We start from the raw sequence: 18,834 nt of genomic DNA on the forward strand, positions 1-18,834 counted from the left end.
TGTAACATTTCTCAGTTTTTCATGTAACAATTCAACCCCCTTTAGGTCCTCCTCTAGATTGTACCTTTTTTAGTATTCTTTATTTCAACAACTATAATGTGCCTATTCTATGAAAATTCTGTATGAAATCAGGGTCTATAAAGATACTAATGGCACACAGATCCCCTTTTAGGGTCTTGGTTATAATCCACAAATATCTCTAAGTGAATTTATTTTGGTAGAGGGTAAATGAACAGAATAGTGTTTGCAATTACTGTTTGTCTTTAAAAAAAAATCAGCAAATACAACAGATACATTTATTTCCCTCCTTAAGCCACAACCGAACTTCAAAAAACTATTGTCACTACTTGGATTGTTTATGATTCCTTCTTAAAATACTCCCCTAACATCATGTGTACTTCCTACAATCTACATCACAAGTGCAGTCACGATAAGCTACCTGTGTTTAAACCATAACCACTACTCTCCTCCAGTTCCAAGCTACTCTCAAAATAAGACAAAAACGTCTTAGTATGTCAACAAGGCACATCCAAAATTGTATCTGAGAAATGTCTAAACTACTGATTCTTAGAACTTCCTCAAACTCCTAGGTTCAAGCCACCCATATTCTCCCTGGAAATCAAATATCAATCTTTTTTTTCTAGCTTTCAAAGGGTACCTAAGGTGTCAGCGTCATGCTAAGTCTTTGTAAATGCTTATAGATTTCAAGAAAACTGGGAGCTAACAGTCAAAACTACACTGAGTAGATGAAAGCAAGGGCAAACAGTAAACCAGTTTACATTTTAAATTTATAAGCCTGTACTTTTCACAACACCCCCCACAAGGAAAGGCCATTAGGATCACTCCAAAATGTGGCCGAAGCCACCCAAAGGGAAGCCCTTTTGGAGGGAAATGCTACAGCAACAAGGGAGCAAAGAAAGGTCACCGTGCAGGCAGGCTGCTGGCTGAGTAAATCTGGCACTCACATTTGGCAAAATGTTAACAGAACACACTGCCAGAGATCTCTCAAAAGCCCAGGTCCGCCTCACATTCTGATGTATGACACATGAATAATTATGACTTTCTTGAGGGAAAAAAAAAGAATCTCAATTTGTTTTCATTCTTTTCACAGCAGGCAGAGTGGGAGGCAACAGGATGACTAACAAGAGGATTCAAAAGGAGACCTTGGTTCCATCTGAGGATGAGTGCCACATAGGCTCTGCATCCCAGAACTTAAATGGCAACATCTCTGAATAGCCGGAAGCAGCACTGCCCTGCAGTCTGCCCTCTCCCTCAGCGCAGGTGGAGAAAACTGAAAGGCAAGGAGTCCATCTGCCCCTCAGCTGCCTGGTACAGGAAGGGACTTACTCCCAGAAGCCTGCAGGACTGTGATGAACAGTGTCAGTTCTGAATCTCAATCAAGGTCACCAAACAAGAAAGCACCTAGTTTGGTAGAAAAACAAATTAACTCTGGGTTATTCTTCAACATCCTGTGGGACCCTCTCCTGAATCTAGAGAACTTTAAGTCTTTGGAGTTCTTCAGTATTACTGAATTTATTAAAAGGAAAATATCTACATCTATTTTTCCATTAATTGTGAAATGACATTATATCTCATTGGTTCATACACAATCTGCTTTATAACATACAGATTAAATAAGACTATATATGTATTAAAATGGTTTGTAACTTTTCCCCTTAATTTTCACAAATCCATTTACAGAGCATCAGGTTACCTACTCACACCTCTTTTGTCCCACCTATCCACTCACTCACTTTCTAGGTTTTATTTTTATCTCTCCGCTCTCCATAAGAGCACTGACAGCATAAAAAAGAAAACACTGAGGGGGTTAGATAGCATAATGGTTATACAAAAAGACTCCCATGCCTGAGGCTCCAGAGTCCCAGATTCAAACCTCCCCCCCCCCCACACACACACACAGTTACTCCCCCCTCAGCACCACCATCAGCCAGAGCTGAGCAGTACTCTGGTTAAAAAAAAAAAAAAAAAGACTGGGGAAACGGCATAATGGTTCTGCAAAAGACTTTCATGCCTGAGGCTCTGAGATCGCAGGTTCAATCCCCACCATAAACCAAACCTGAGCAGTGGTCTGGTCATTCTCTCTGTTTCTTTTTCTCTGTATCTCTCTCATTAAAATTATATATATATATCTTTTTAAAAAAGAAAACGCTGCCTGCCAATAGTAGAACTGCTTAGTATTTAGAGTAAATATCTACATGCATGTTTACATGCCAAAAAAAAACCAAAACTGAATAAACAAGTGAAGGCCTCTGTATACTCAAACCCACAAAGGATAAAAGATGGGGTCTGAGTGTGGAATCAGTATCCAAAATTCTCTGGTTGAAAAAACTAACTTGACATTTTTATCTTCTTCCTAAAGTACCATAGAGAATAGGCTACTCCTAGCCTAGGGGGGAGAGCTAGAGATAGACTAAGGGGATGGACTAACCAACCAACTTCAATGTCCTGGGGAGAAGCAATTACAGAAGCCAGAACACCCACTTCCTGCACCCCTCAGATTTTTTTTTCCTTTATTGGTTCACATTTCCAGAGGGGAGAAATGATAGGGGAAGATGACCAGAGGGTTGTGAACACCAATTCCACTGAGACCGAGAACATACGTTGCCAGGAATTTTGTTTTTATATCATCACTGAAAGGGTAGAAATTCTAGAAAATCCCAGAGAAAGTCGGACACTGTTACTCTCATCTGAGAGGAAAGAGTAAAAAGGAAGGACACTAAGAAGTACTAATAGGTATACTTTGGTGTAATACTCCAATTCCATTTCAGGTTCGACTTGTGTTTTCTTTTCTAATCTTGTTTTTCAACTTTTTACTTTACACCAAAGTAAAAGACTCTGGGGTGGGTGGGTGGGTGGGGAGAATACAGGTCCATGAAAAATGATGAATGAAATAGTGGGGGTTGTATTGCTAAATGGGAATCTGGGGAATGTTATGCATGTAAAAAAAAAAAAAGAAGTAGAAACGCAAAGCAGAAATTGACTGAGTTTGGAATATGGCACCAAAGTAAGAAAGCAGAAGTATACTAGAGTTTGCAGTGAGTACCTCCCTAATACTTCCTCTCCACTTTTCCAAGCTTTGGGTCCATGATTGCTCAACAATTTGTTTGGCTTTGTATGTTAACTCTCTTTTCAGTCACCAGGTTCCGGGTGTCATCAGGATGCCGGCCAGACTTCCCTGGATTGAAGACACCACCAATGTGTCCTGGAGCTCAGCTTCCCCGGAGACCCATCCTACTAGGGAAAGAGAGAGGCAGACTGGGAGTATGGACCGACCAGTCAACGCCCATGTTCAGCGAGGAAGCAATTACAGAAGCCAGACCTTCTACCTTCTGCAACCCTCAATGACCCTGGGTCCATGCTCCCAGAGGGATAGAGAACGGGAAAGCTATCGGGGGAGGGGGTGGGATATGGAGATTGGGCGGTGGGAATTGTGTGGAGTTGTACCCCTCCTACCCTATGGTTTTGTTAATTAATCCTTTCTTAAAGAAAAAAAAAAAAAGAAGTACTAATAGGTATAGGTGTGACTTAGAAGTCAATAAAAAATGGGCAAAATGATTCAACACACATCTATGATCTTGGGAGAATTATGGCAGTTTCTGCTGGAAGGGTGTGGGGACACAGACCCCTGGCATTGAATGGGTGTGAAATTAGATCCTTAATATGTTGTAATTTTGTAAATCACTTATAAAAATTTTAAAAAAGGAGAATAGGCTACTCTCTAGCATTTATATGGAGAGAGAGAGAGAGAGGGATAGCTATAAATATGGAGAGATCAGATATACAGTATAGGTACAGAGCCCTCTAGAAAATAATGTTTATAAGTGAACTGAAGAATTATCAGTGACAATTTCAAGTTTTCAAAAAAAATAATAAATAAATAAAGCTCAGTAAAAAGCATAAAACCAGGATATATTTACACAGAAAGAGATAGCAATAGATGTGCTGATTGCCTGAAGTTATTCTGAAGATCAGGAATGAACTGTCACTTCCTTTTCTTCATCAACTAACCTGTAGTTTTCTAAGAGGCAGCAAGACTGTTCATCTGTAGTGGTGGGTGTGGGGTGGAGCTATACCCCTGTGATCTTATGATCTTATAAATTACTATTAATTTTTTAAATATTAATAAAAATAAAACTTTAAAAATCTTGCTTCTTGGGCAGGGGAAATAGCATAATGCTTATGTAAAAAGACTCTCATGCCTGAGGCTTCAAAGTCCCAGGTTCAATCCTCCACACCACCATAAGCAGAGCTGAGCAGTGCTCTTGGGGGGGTGGGGGGGACTGCTTCTTTATACAAGCCTTTCTACAATACATGTTCTAAGAAACCTTGCCAATTCTGAACTCAAGAGTTTGGTCTTTTCTTCCTTCCTGGGCTTTAATTTTTTTTTTTTTTGAGAGAGAGAGAGAGATGCAGACAGAGAGAGACACAGAGAGAAACACCAGAGCACTGTTCAGCTCTGGCTTATGGTGGTGTGGGGGATTGAACCTGGGACTTTGGAGCCTCAGGCATGAGAGTCTATTTGCATAACCATTATGCTATTTCCCCCACCCTCATTTTTTTAATTTAATTTATTTATTTACTTATTTATTGGATAGAGGTAGCCAGAAATCAATACTGAAGGGGGGATATACAGGGAGAATGATAGAGAGACACCTGCAGCCCTGCTTCACCACTTGCAAAGCTTCCCTCCTGCAGTGGGGACCAGGAGCTTGAACCCATGCCCTTGTGCATTGCAACATCTGCACTCAACCAAACGCACCACCACCTGGCCCCTATGGGCTTTGTTTCTCTTCATGTTTATTGTTGTCCTCCTAGGCCACTAAATAGAGACAAGATACTTTGCTTTTACTTGACATCAAACTCCTGGTTTAGAATATGCTCAGAAAAATAAAATAAATAAATAAATAAAATGAGAGGCCAACTGTATTATTCAATCAATGAATGTGTGGGGAGAAGTGAGAATCAGAGGAGTCCTGATCAAGTTCTAATAGTTGTGTACTTAAAGGGTTAAAATGTGAAAAACAGATTTGGAAGTAAAAATGTCAGCCATACTTTCAACAGTGCGCTCTGCTCCCTTTGTTGTGTTTTTTACTCTTCTGTCTTCCACAGTCCAAGGTTGCTTTGTTCCATTCTGTAGTAATAGTAAAGAGAAATGCAGCAAAATAAGCAAACCTTAATTGTAGTTGTGTGGGCTCCAGGGTATTCTTTCTCTTCTAGTGTTGACCACCTTTCTATAAATTTTGATACTAGGGAATCATCATAGTCCACTATCTGAAATCCAGACACATTTGCGCCTCCAAACTGGATTTTCAAGAGGTCCCCATCAGTAAATCCCTAGAGAGAGAGAGAGAGAGAGCACATGCATGCCATGGTTTTATTAGGAACTAAACACAATGAGTGCCACCTCAACATGCTTCACTTCAGACTGTATCCAGAGACTTCAGGTGTGGAATGACAAGCCTTCAGCTTCATTACTCGGGTGAGACCTTTCCTTTCATAGTATACTCTAATTCCATCCCAGGTGGTTCACTTTCTAACAAAGTCCCAAAACCTAGATATACACCAGGTTCTGTGAGAGAGAGCATATGTTCACACGTATTCATACACTACTGCAAAATATATACCTGAAAGCAGAAGTACACTAGAGTTTGCAGTGAGTACCCACCCCCCAACACCTCCTCTCCACTATTCCAACCTTTGCATCCATGATTGTTCAACAATTTGTTTGGCTTTGTATGCTAACTCTCTTTTCAGCCACCAGGTTCCAGATGCCATCAGGATGCCGGCCAGGCTTCCCTGGACTGAAGACCCCACCAATGTGTCCTGGAGCTCTGCTTCCCCAGAGACCCACCCTACTAGGGAAAGAGAGAGTCAGATTGGGAGTATGGACAGACCAGTCAACGCCCATGTTCAGCGGGGAAATAATTACAGAAGCCAGACCTTCCACCCTCTGCAACCTACAACGACCCTGGGTCCATGCTCCCAGAGGGATAGAGAATGGGAAAGCTATCAGGGGAGGGATGGGATATGGAGATTGGATGGTGAGAATTGTGTGGAGTTGTACCCCTCTCATCCTATGGTTTTGTTTTGTTAATTTATCCTTTCTTAAATAAACAATAAATTAATAAAAAAAATGGACTTTGAAAGTAAAAAAAAAAAAGGAACAAAATGAAACTTAGCATTTAGCAAATAATTCTAGCCATTGTGGTTGTACAAATATCAAAGAATACACAAGAGATATAAAATTTGCTATGAATTTCCACCATACCAGTAGCTTGATATTATGGTGGGTCTTGAATCAATGTTTGCTTGTTGACAATACTTACTTAACATGCACTCTGGACACTTCATTAAGAAATTGTAAGTGGATATAAACTGCATTTTGTTTACCAACTTTACAACAAAGAACTATCAAACGGTTATAGATATTTCACAACACTGAGCTAGTTCTCCAAAATCTATATTGTTAAGAAAATTATTTCAATTTTTTAAATCAATGTACTGCAGACATGATGATTTACAGAGCTGTTGTTGATCTCAGGAGACATAAGCCACAAAGTAAAACAAGGACTGGACATGGTGTATTGCACCAAAGCAAAAGACTCTGGGGAATTAGAAGGAAGGAGAAGAGGAAGAAAACTTTGGGGCTAGATATATAATGAAATTGTATGCATATGTCAACGACTCCCCTGTAAAGCAATAATCCCCTCAAATACACATACAATATAATAAAAGTCTAGTCATGTGTGAACAATTGGACAATTTCACATTTAGAATATTTCACTAAGCACAATGCCTTCTAAGTGAATTCATATTGTAGCAAGATGTCATCTTTATTATTTTTTTTTATAGCTGAGTAGTTTTTCTCTTATCAGAAAGAAGTGATAGGCACTTAGGTAGCTGCTATTTCTTGACAGTTATAAATAATGCTACAAGGTACATGGGAGTACATATAGAATTTTTTTAATTAGTATTTTTCTATTTTTCAGATAAATACCCAAAGGTGAAATAACAGAATTACATGGACATTTTTTAAAATGTGTAAACATGATTCCTCAAACTGTGATACTGAATGATTTACTTTGCTTTCTTTTTTTTTTTCTCCAATTCTTACTTTTTTTTATGAGTGACAGAAAAAGAGAGAAAAAAGGGAGAGAGACTTACTAGAGAAAAAGGAGAGCACTCCTCTACCACCCATGGAACTGACCTCACTGTATTCATGTGGCATCAAGGAGACTGACATAAGAAAAAAAAAAAAAAAAAAACAGGCCTTCACCACCAAGGTAGGACAAACTGTGGGATTTCTATTTTTAATCTGGATATTGCTTCCCATAACAGTTATAACATTTAAATTCACTGTTCCTTTCTCTCTGCATCTTCTCCGGTACTTCCTGTGTCTAGTCTTTTAAATAGCAACCAAAATACAGTTGTGAGGTAGTATAGTGCTTCTTTGATTTGTATTTGCCTAGCAACAAGAGCTAGTGATCTTTTCATGCACCTGCTAATAAAAGAAAACACAGAAAGGTAAGTGAAAGAAAATTCAGAAAACTGAGCAAAAACCATACAAACAAAAACAAGCTCACAACAAAAATTAGTGAACAGAAGATATAGGCTGAAGATTTAAATAAGAGAACAGAAAATCAGATATAAACAACACATAAACAAGGTCAGAAATGCTAGACAAAGTGTTAAAAAACAGAACAGGTCAGAGACTAGGCAGTGGCACACCTGGTTGAGCACACACATTACAATGATCAAGGACCTGGGTTCAAGCCCTCAGTAGGGGGGTGGGGGAGGGAGTTTCACAAGTGGTGAAACAGTGCTTCAGTTCTCTCTCTCTCTCTCTCTTTGTTTTCTCTTCTCTAACTTGCCTTCCTCTCAATTTGTCTCTATCCAAAATAAATAAAATCTATCTAAAAAAACAACAACAACAACATGTGAGTCATTTAAGAATCCTGCTGGGGAGAAGATTCTGTTAAAGCACTTTGAAGTGTTAACCTTCTCAATAAAAAATTAAATAAAGATAAAAAGATAAAACAGGTCAAATAAAGGAATGAATCAGCGAACTCAAAGTCATATACAAATGACTCACGTTGAAAAAGAGAGAGAAATGAGGAATAAGAAACAAAGTAATGGGAGTCGGGCTGTAGCGCAGCGGGTTAAGCGCAGGTGGTGCAAAGCACAAGAACCGGCATAAGGATCCCGGTTCGAACCCCGGCTCCCCACCTGCAGGGGAGTCGCTTCACAGGCGGTGAAGCAGGTCTGCAGGTGTCTATCTTTCTCTCCTCCTCTCTGTCTTCCCCTCCTCTCTCCATTTCTCTCTGTCCTATCCAACTACAACAATAAAACAACAAAGGCAACAAAAGGGAATAAATAAATAAAATAAATATTTTTTAAAAATTTAAAAAAAAAGAAAAGGATAAAAAAAAAAAGAAAGAAACAAAGTAATACTACTACATCTCTCCAACTACATTTGGAAAAGCAACGTAAGGATAATGGGTATCCCAGAAAGAGAAAGGCAGAATAAGGGAACCAAGAGTTTACTCAAAGAACACATAATAATACAAAATTGTAGGAAGAAATGAAGCTAAAAGATCATGCTGAAAAAGAGAACTACACCAAATGATAGCAATGGTTATCTATAAAGAACTCAGCAACACTAATTGTTTCAACTATAAAACAAGCAATTGTTTCCCATTAGAGAACCCTCACAAGACTAGAAATAGACCTCCTATATGACCCAGTAATTTCTCCTCTAGGGACATGTCCTAAGGACTCCATAACACTCAACCAAAAAGATATGTGTACAGCTATGTTCACAGCAGCACAATTCATAAGAGCTAAAACCTGGAAGCAACCCAGGTGCCTAAAAACAGATGAGTGGCTGAGAAAGCTGTGGTATGTATATACAATGGAATACTATGTAGTTATTAAGAACAATGAACCCACCTTCTCTCACCAATCTTGGATGGAGCTAGAAGGAATTGTATTAAGTGAGATAAGTCAGAAAAGTAAAGATGAGTATGGGATGATCCCACTCATAAACAGAAGTTGAGAAAGAAGAACAGAAAAGGAAACTCAAAGCAGAATCTGACTGAGTTTGGTGTAGGGCACCAAAGTAAAAATCTCTGGGTGGAGAGTGAGGGTGGATAGTCAGTCTCATTGAGGGGGGGCCATGGTATTGATGTACACTCCTATAAATTTATAGTCTCATAAATCAGTATTCAATTAATATGAGGGGAAAATGGATTGAATGTCTCACTTTTTTTGATGCATAGACCATAGCTCTGAGTATAGGCTCCTTCAGTCTAATCACTTAAGACTGCAAATTGGTAATCAGATTGAATTTTAACAGTGGACTTAAATTGTTGATACATTTCTAATAATGACTTGCTCTTTGAAATATTAAATCTCCTAAAAGCTTAGAACAGGGAGAACAGAAGCAACTGGTAGCATTACTTTATCAGATACAGCTATAAGTAAATAGCATTAAAGGACAGAAATTATGGTGAGGTCTTGTATGATACAGTAAATCCTAACAATGGAATTTTCAAAGTTAACACAATTGCCAGATAATTTGCTTATAGCAATCACTCTCTATTGCCTTCTTAGACCCTAAGACAGCAGGAACCTTCCCCTTTCTCTGTAAAGCCTATATACCTCCCAGTCCTGGAACGTCTAGGGTGGGATTCACTTTCCTGCATGCTTCTCTCAATTCATACCAACTGATATTGCATCTGCTGATCCCAACCTAATCAATGCAACCAGTACCACCTCTGCATATTTCACTTCGGACTGTGCTCAGAGACATCAGGCATGGGATATCAACCTTTTAGCTTTATTACTCTGCTACCAGGTTTCAGATGCTACCATGACTCCAACCTGACTTCCCTGGGCAGAAGACCTCACTTAAGGTGTCCTGGAGCCCTGCCTCCCCAGACCCCCTGCCCCACTAGGGAAAGAGAGACACAGGCTAAGAGTATGGATTGACCTGCCAACACCCATGTTCAGTGGAGAAGTAATTACAGAAGCCAGACCTTCCACCTTCTGTATCCCATAATGATCCTGGGTCCATACTCCCAAAGGGATAAAGGATAAGGAAGATTTCAAGGGAGGAGATGTAATAGGGAATTCTGGTGGTGAGAATTATGTGGAACTGTACCCTTCTTGTCCTATGGTCTTGTCAATATTTCCATTTTATAAATAAAAATTATATAAATTGGGAGTCGTGCGGTAGCGCAGTGGGTTAAGTGCAAGTGGCACGAAGCGCAAGGACCTGCGTAAGTATCTGGGTTCGAGCCCCCTGCTCCCCACCTGCAGGGGAGTTGCTTCACAAGCAGTGAAGCAGGTCTGTAGGTGTCTATCTTTCTCTCCCTCTCTCTGTCTTCCCCTCCTCTCTCCATTTCTCTCTGTCCTATCCAACAACTATGACAACAGCAGCAATAATAACTACAACAATAAAAACAAGGGCAACAAAAGGGAAAATAAATAATAAATATATACTCTAAAAATTATATAAGTCAAAAAATATTGTCTTTAATTATTTATTTGTTTGAGGCCACCAGAAATAGAGAGGGAAGGGGATGACAAAGAGGGAGACAGAGAAAGACCTGCAGCACAGTTTCACCACTACCAAAGCTTTCCTCCTAAAGGTGGAGACTGGGGTTTCGAACCTAGGTCTTTGTGCGTTATAATATCTGCACTCAACCCGGTGTGCCACCACCCAACGCCTCTCATCGTTTTCCTGTAGGATGCGATTCATACTCATCTCTACCTACCTCCCATCTCTCTGAAACCTTTAAGATTTTTCTCTGTGTCTCTGAAATTTCATTGTATTTCCTTTGAAATATGAAAGAAATCTTTTTCTTTCATTATCAAGTATATTTAGTGGGCAAATCAGTGTCATTCAATACTAAATGTCTTTTTCAAAAAGTTTATTTGATAATTTCTTTGTTCTGTTTTTCACTATCCTGTTCCCCCCCAAAAAAATACCTACTATTTAAGTTGTAACTACACATTGCAACCCTAAGATTGAACAGCTAACTCCTTTACAGGGTCTGCTAGTGTACAGCACCTTGCATCTTAAGGTTATATTACATCTTACACCTGTTACATAAGTGTGTGTGTGTGTGTGTGTGTGTGTGTGTGTGTGTGTGTGTGTGTGTGTGTGTGTGTGCGCGCGCATACATGTGTTTCCAAACTTCTCATCAAGGTCATATCCTATCACTTATTTATAGGGAAAAATAAGGTAACTTTCAGAGCTATTTTTTATTCCTTGATGCTTTCCTGATGATAACATTATTTTTCACTTTTTCTATAAATAATACATTTTCTCTTATTGCTCTTTGATATTCACTACAATTTTAAACAGTTTTATCATGTTTCTTGTCTGCTTTGTCCTGTATGTGTGTTGTATCCTTCAAGGCAAAGATTTTTTTTTTAAATGTTTCGTTATGCTTGACTATTTAAGAGAAAGACATGGAAGCCAAGTGATGGCACACCTGGTTGTGTGCGCACATTACAGTGCACAAGGACACGGATTCAAGCCCCTTGGCCCCTCCTACAGAGGGAAAGCAAAGCTTCGTGAGTGGTGAAGCAAGGCGCAGATGTCTCTGTCTCTTTCCTTATCTTGATTCCCCCTCCCCTCTCAACTTCTCTGTGTCTCTATCCAATAACAATAAAAATTTTTAAATGTTTTAAAATAAATAAAAATTAAAAAGAGAAAGATGTGAAACGGTTCTTCAGAGCCTTATACTGACATGGCTCACTGTAAGCTTCACTGTGGAGTAGATAGTCAGTGGGGTGGAATAATACTTTTTTGTTCAATTCTGACAGGCTGGAGAAACTTGAAAATTGTCCTACGACAACTTCTTCATCACGTCATGTGCAAGTTATCCTTTTAAATGCTCTGTCAGAAAATTAACCACAGGAGAGTCGGGCTGTAGCGCAGCGGGTTAAGCACAGGTGGCGCAAAGCACAAGGACCGGCATAAGGATCCTGGTTCGAACCCCGGCTCCCCACCTTCAGGGGAGTCGATTCACAGGCGGTGAAGCAGGTCTGCAGGTCTTTCTCTCCTCCTCTCTGTCTTCCCCTCCTCTCTCCATTTCTCTCTGTCCTATCCAACAACGATGACAACAACAATAATAACTACAACAATAAAAAAAAAAGGGCAACAAAAGGGAATAAATAAATAAAATAAAATATTTTTAAAAAATTAACCACAGTCTGTTTTGAGGATCCTGAGTACAAATTCCTGAGGAAATTAACCAATAGTAGTATCTGAGGTATTTCTCTATTTTTTTTTATAACCAACTACATAAAACACAGTGGACACCAGATAGAGGGGAAAAGGCATTCTCAATCAAGAGTTTAGAAAACGAAAACCCTGTGGTCTGGGAGATGGCGCAGTACATAAAGCATTGGACTCTCAAGCAGAAAGTCCCGAGTTCAATTCCTGACACACATATCAAAGTGATGTCTGGTTCTTTCTCTCTCCTCCTATCTTTCTCATTAATAAATAAATAAAATCTTTAAAAAAAAAAAGAAAATGAAAACTCTTCTACTTTGGAAGATGCTCTTCAATTCTATAAATGGGAAGTCTCAAGTATCTCAAAATTTTTAGAAACTGCAGAACTCTGCAGATTCTTTGGATGTGCTGACCCACTAAAATTTTCATATGGTGAGGATGCATTATCCAAGTACCCAAGAGAAGAAAAACCGAATTTTAACTCAAAGCAATAGGCAGATATCTCACTAGAAACACGATGAGGTATGAATTTGATTTTTTATTTATGATTTTAGATCCTTCTTCACTTTGGCCAGTCAGTCACTTCTTTCAGTTTTCATAGCATCACATATCAACTCTCAGATTGATGAGGCACCTTCTGTCATTATTTCTTAATGTTCCAATATAATCTTCTCCATCTGGACATTTTTAAAGATCATAGCTTTCAGTATGGCTCTATGATGTTCATCAAATGGCACTAGTCACACAGGGGAATGACTGTCCAGACTGTTTCTTACACAGAATGTGGCTCTAAACACATTGAATATAGAGCTGAATCTTTTTTAACTCTTGCTACTCCAGCCAGGAATCATTTAAGATCAACACTATGGAAGATCTAATAACTTTGATAACTGTTAAATTTTCATGACCAACTGGAAATTCAGACTGAAACAATCAGTCTTTCCCAATAATGTATAAATATGAGATTTAATATTTCAGAACAATGATATTACAGTTTAATAAAAGTAATATTCCCTAGTAGTAAGTTTAGAAATTCGTTAAATCTTTTTTCATCACTTAAACACTGATATTTCAGAAATCATGAGATAAATGTAGACTAGCATTAAGTATGAAATCTTTTCAGATACCCAGTAGGTCTTAATAAACATTCTGTCTCTCTCTTCTCATGCTATTTTCCTGAGTTTGGGAAAGGGGAATACCTCTATCACCTAGAACATATACATTTCAAAATAATAAATCTTTGAAATGCTAAGGGTTTATGCTCATTTTTCTGCTAATCTGTAACTATTTTTAGAGAAAATATTCAGTGATAATTCTGAATTAAGCTGCTTATATTTGAGAGATAATTAGCAATTTAGACATTGAAAACAATTTTAATTTGACAGAAATGTCAAAAAAAAAGTGGTCAGACATTAGAATCGAATTTTTTTTCTGGCCCCCCCCTACCCCAGCCCCCCAGACAATGCTAAGCTTTGTTACTGGTGGTGACAAGGTTCAGTCTCTCACATTCAAGTCCTGTACCTGTGATCTATGGCTCTGAGATCTCTGGGATCCTTGTACAGTATGTCTTTGTGTAGGCAGAGAGAGGAGTGTCATATGCACCTCTAACATCTCTCTTTTTTTTTAATTTACTATTCTCTTTTTTCTTTCTATGTTATTTAATAAGACAAAGAGAAATTAGGAGGGAAGGGAGAGATAGAGATGGAGAAAAAGAGACAGACAGTTGCAGTCCTGGCTTCAATGCTTATGAAGCTTCCTCCCTGCAAGGGGGGAGCAGGGTAACATGTGAGTATAACCAGGTGCACCACCGGTCAGCCCCCTAGAATTGTTTTCATTGTGTTACTTATACAGTAGTAAAAAGAAAAATAAATGATATGAAGTTTATCAATATTGTGACTACAGTAAGTCTTATTTGAAGTTAAATACATTCTTAAAGGGGCATTGATTTGGAAAATCAAATTTAGTAAAACGTTTAAAGGAAATTACAATATGAAAACTTATAAAATAAAGAGAAAGTAAAAATGGGGGGTTGGGCAATTAAATTTTGTATTTGTGAAAATTTTCCCTGATTTGTTACATGCCTTCTAAGACAATTTCTAAAACTTGTAAAATATTGTTCTATAATTTTGTACATCATTTATAGTAACAAAAATGATAAGATGTATGGGAGTAAATAACTCTAAAATACAACAAATTCAGGCAAATACTGTCACTTTAAGCTACCGCATATTATCAAATGTTTTAAAAATGCCACTTATTAATGGTGATTATTTAAAATTATTTTAAATTGACAAACATATCTAAAAGTGATCAATATCAATTCACCTACCAGATTTGCGATGATGTAATGATACCCTTTAACATGTTTTCCAATGGTAATCACCTATCAAAGATAAAGAAATAATAATTTAGTAACTGTAAATGATGTAATTGTAAAATTACAGATGTTATAACCTGAAACAGTATACTAAATGATTTATAAGTGCTGTCTTTCAAGAAGTAACTCAACAAAATACCTCACTCTTTATCAGTGGTTAAAATAAGGCAAAACTTAAAAGTAATATAAGCAAAAGATGTTTAGTCCATAACAAATTACTGTCCTATTCCCATAAAAGAGATCTTTTTGAAAAAAAAGGGGAAAAAAGTGAGATATTAAGTACCAGAAACCCACAATTCAGATTTGACATTCACACATCAGCATTCAAAGGCCAATGCATGCATAGTTTAAAGTAGTTGATGAATTCTATAAACATAGTAATAAGTATGTAAATACTTTATCTGGGATTATAAAATAATATTTTTTTTGCCTCCAGGGTTATTGCTGGGGCACGATGCCTGCACCACGAATCCAATTCTGGAGGCTATATTTTTCCCTTTTGTTGCCCTTGTTTTTTATAGTTGTTGTGGTTACTATTGTTGTTGTTACTGATGCTATTGTTGTTGGATAGGACAGAGAGAAATGGAGAGAGGAGGGAAAGACAGAGAGGGGGAGAAAAAGACACCTGCAGACGAGCTTTACTACTTGTGAAGCGACCCCCTTGCAGGTGGGGAACCGCTAGGCTCGAACCCTTACGCCAGTCCTTGCATTTCGCATCATGTGCGTTTAACCCGCTGCGCTACCGCCCGACCCCCATAAAATAATATTCTTATTATAAGAACCTTAAAGATTAATAGTTTAGTGCTGATGGATATCTAAACAAAACTGTTTCCTGCTTGAAGTAGCATAGTCCCGAGATAATTTCTCTCCACAGATCTAATTTAAAAAACAATGACAAGATAACCATCATGGGACAAGTGGTCCTTTCAGTAATGTCCACAATTGTTGAATATTATTGATGACAAATATTCACCTTGAAGAGATCTTCTCTGTTTTGTTTAACATTACCTTCTTGGTTCTACAGAAGTGTCTATCCAGCAGACACTAGGCATTCAGGGATGTGTTGTGAAAGTTTAAATCAGTGAATCTAGTTCAGCCTAATGAGTAGCATAGAAAGGTATGTGAAATCTTTGTAAATCACATCACTAAGCTTCCAGTGGAGGGGATGGGATATGGCACGCTAGTGGTGGGAGCTGTGTGAATTGTGCCCCTCTTATCTCACAATCTTGTCTATCAGTATTAAATCACTAATAATAATAAAAAAAGAGAAGCTGAAAAATAAGAAAACTCAAAGAAGAGCTTGGACTGGGTTTGGTGTATTGCACCAAAGTAAAAGACTTTGGGGTGGGGGACAGGGTTCAGGGCCTGGAACATGATGGCAGAGGAGGACCTAGTGGGGGTTGGATTGCTATATGGAAAACTGAGAAATGTTACACATGTAAAAACCACTGTATTTTACTGGTGACTATATAACATTAACCCCCCCCAATCAAGAAAATTTTAAAAAATAAATAACCCAAATCTTAAAAAAAAAAAAAACCTACCACACTATGCTAAGATAGGTACTTTTTACTTTGTACTCTTAGACCATATTGCAGTAAGTGTATAATAGATACAGTATTCTTGGTGCACATTTTTCTTCTGAATAATGAGTTAAAATAATAAGTGTACCACCCTTTCTTAACTTTGTTTGATTCCTCATTACAGACACAGAGAACATCAGCAACTGTTCCCTAAACATTAGAACAATTCCCTTAATACATTCAAAAGTGACTTTTGAGAATATAAATGAAACATGTATAAGATATTCTACATATTAAATACAAGTTCCTGTGCATATTTATTTAATCATGATAGTATATTTGCTTCAAAGTATTACTTTCCATATATTCCCAACTGCTTTTACACTTTTTCTCTTACTTCTGGAAGAATTTCTCTCAGATAGGCATTCACCAACATTTACTATGATGAGTCATGAATAACTTACATTTTTTAAACCAAAGACTAATGACTATTATTAAAATTCAGTTTTAATGAGAAATCTCTGATAAAATTTAAATGAGTTGACGAAGTTCATTTTTGAACAAGAGACCTTCAGGTTAAAAAGAATCCTAACGTCATCTCCTGAGATAGGAACTGAGATTATTTTTATTTAAATGTTCACCTCTCGACCATAAGACATTTACTTCTATCTCAGAACAAGCTCGTTTCACTCAGTTATTCAATATTTCATGAGGAATCCATTTCGGATGTCTTAAGGCCCATATTATTACAGATCAATTAGAGCTCCATCAATATTTATGTTTGCAAAATGCTTCAGGTAAACAAAGTTACAAATCTGTTTTTCTCCTCCACCTCTAGGAAGAATAAGATATACATACACAACTATGTATTTTCATTCAGTCATATACTATTCCAAGAAACTAACAGCCACCATAGCATACACAATAATTATATGCAGATACGTATATCTGTATATACAAACAAAGGTATGTAGGTTGGTAGATGATAGATGGGCAGATAGGCATAGTGGATAGACGAACAGGAACACACATACATATATAATACTAATATATATTATTACTATATGATATTAAATATGCACTATATATGGTATTAAATGTCCAGTGAAGAATACCATACTAGTAAATCACAATCCTGCTTCACCACATCCTTGGTCATTGATTCTATCTTTAAAAGCTAATAGGACTTCATTTTTATTGTTATTATTATTAGAACATTACTACATGGCTTTCCTATCCTGAAAGAGCTTATACAGAAGCAAGGAGGAATGGTAAGCACAAATGAAACATCCTTATCTCTGGTATCATATCAGTCTTTAAAAGTTTCTAAATTAGGGAGTCAGGCAGTAGCGCAGCAGGTTAAGCGCACGTGGCACAAAGTGCAAGGACCAGTGTAAGAATCCCGGTTTGAGCCCCCAGCTCCCCACCTGTAGGGGAGTCCCTTTACAGGCAGTGAAGCAGGTCTGCAGGTGTCTATCTTTCTCTTCTCTGTCTTCCCCTCCTCTCTCCATTTCTCTCTGTCCTATCTAACAACGCGACGACATCAACTACAACAATAACTACACAACAATAAAAAAGGGCAATAAAAGGGAAAAATAAATATAATTTTTAATTTCTAAATTAATCTATCCAGCTTTCTTCTTCAAAAGCAAACACAGTTTAAATTCTGATTCCACAGATAAGCTCAGTTAGACAACTAAATGGCTTAGCATCCTATATAGCACTCAAATTTGAGGTAAACTGTATCTCACCAAAGCCATGAATTGCGTGACAAATTTCATGAACATCATTTCGCTCAGTCTCCTAAGTTTAACAGAGTTAAAATTTATATTTCTTGTGAAAAAAAAAACCTCCAAGTATAGGTCAATTCTTGGCAGGCCAAGAGTTTTATATTGAATATAACCAATGATTCGCAAGTCAGCATTATTGAAGACCATCTGCTATTAGGAACCGGAGCCAGAGATCATTTAATTGACGATCTTCACTCATCCTATACAAACCATGAAGTGAAAAACTGCTGTTGAAGCACCTCACACAAATCCTCGCTGCAAATGCTGACACCACATGCATAATCTGTATCTGAAACCATGAGAAAACAGAGAGGAGCGAACCTGATCGACAATGTCGTTGACTTTATCCCGTTCACAGTCCAGGATTACACGCCGTTCCTTTTTTAATTCCAGATCTTGAAAAAGGGATCGGTAGGTCTCATCTTTTTTGTCATTGTTAATGTTCCCCACATTGATAGCAGTCACTTGCCACTTCTTTTCGGCAGCGGAATCCAGCACAGCTTGCAGTGTTGATAAGCCTAGGAAGGCAAGGGGAAATGATGACAGATAAAGCCACTTCAATAGCTGGACAGTGAATATAATTTCAAGGCTGATATTTTTATGCAACCAAGAGTACGATGAAGCCTTCAAAAGCTACATAGATAGAGATCAGATTAGTATCAACATTCACTTATTTCTGCTTTACAGCAAAAACTTTTAGTTACTGTTTTTATGTATGTGTACAAACATCACCATCCACCACCACAATTCTAATGTCATCTCACCAAAAGCACTCTCTACCTGTTCCTCCTACTCTATTCCTTTTCTTCCAGTAAAATATTTCAATGAGATGAAGAATTTGCCATTTTTATAGTTTCTTTACTACAGTTGATGTAA

At 37.8% G+C, this 18,834-nt stretch overlaps 1 protein-coding gene across 1 annotated transcript in view; it reads right to left on the minus strand.

Moving 5' to 3' along the window:
* Window positions 1-18,834, minus strand: part of GRIA2 (glutamate ionotropic receptor AMPA type subunit 2) — a 56,353-nt gene that overhangs the window by 29,033 nt on the left and 8,486 nt on the right. The window contains exons 2-4 of the mRNA XM_060178901.1: window positions 18,280-18,476; window positions 14,598-14,651; window positions 5,194-5,355 (exon numbers count right to left, since the gene is read on the minus strand). Of these exons, the coding sequence (XP_060034884.1) occupies window positions 5,194-5,355; window positions 14,598-14,651; window positions 18,280-18,476 (413 nt within the window). The remainder of the gene's footprint in view (window positions 1-5,193; window positions 5,356-14,597; window positions 14,652-18,279; window positions 18,477-18,834) is intronic.

Source organism: Erinaceus europaeus, chromosome 19 (assembly GCF_950295315.1).
Source record: "Erinaceus europaeus chromosome 19, mEriEur2.1, whole genome shotgun sequence".
NCBI lineage: Eukaryota > Metazoa > Chordata > Mammalia > Eulipotyphla > Erinaceidae > Erinaceus > Erinaceus europaeus.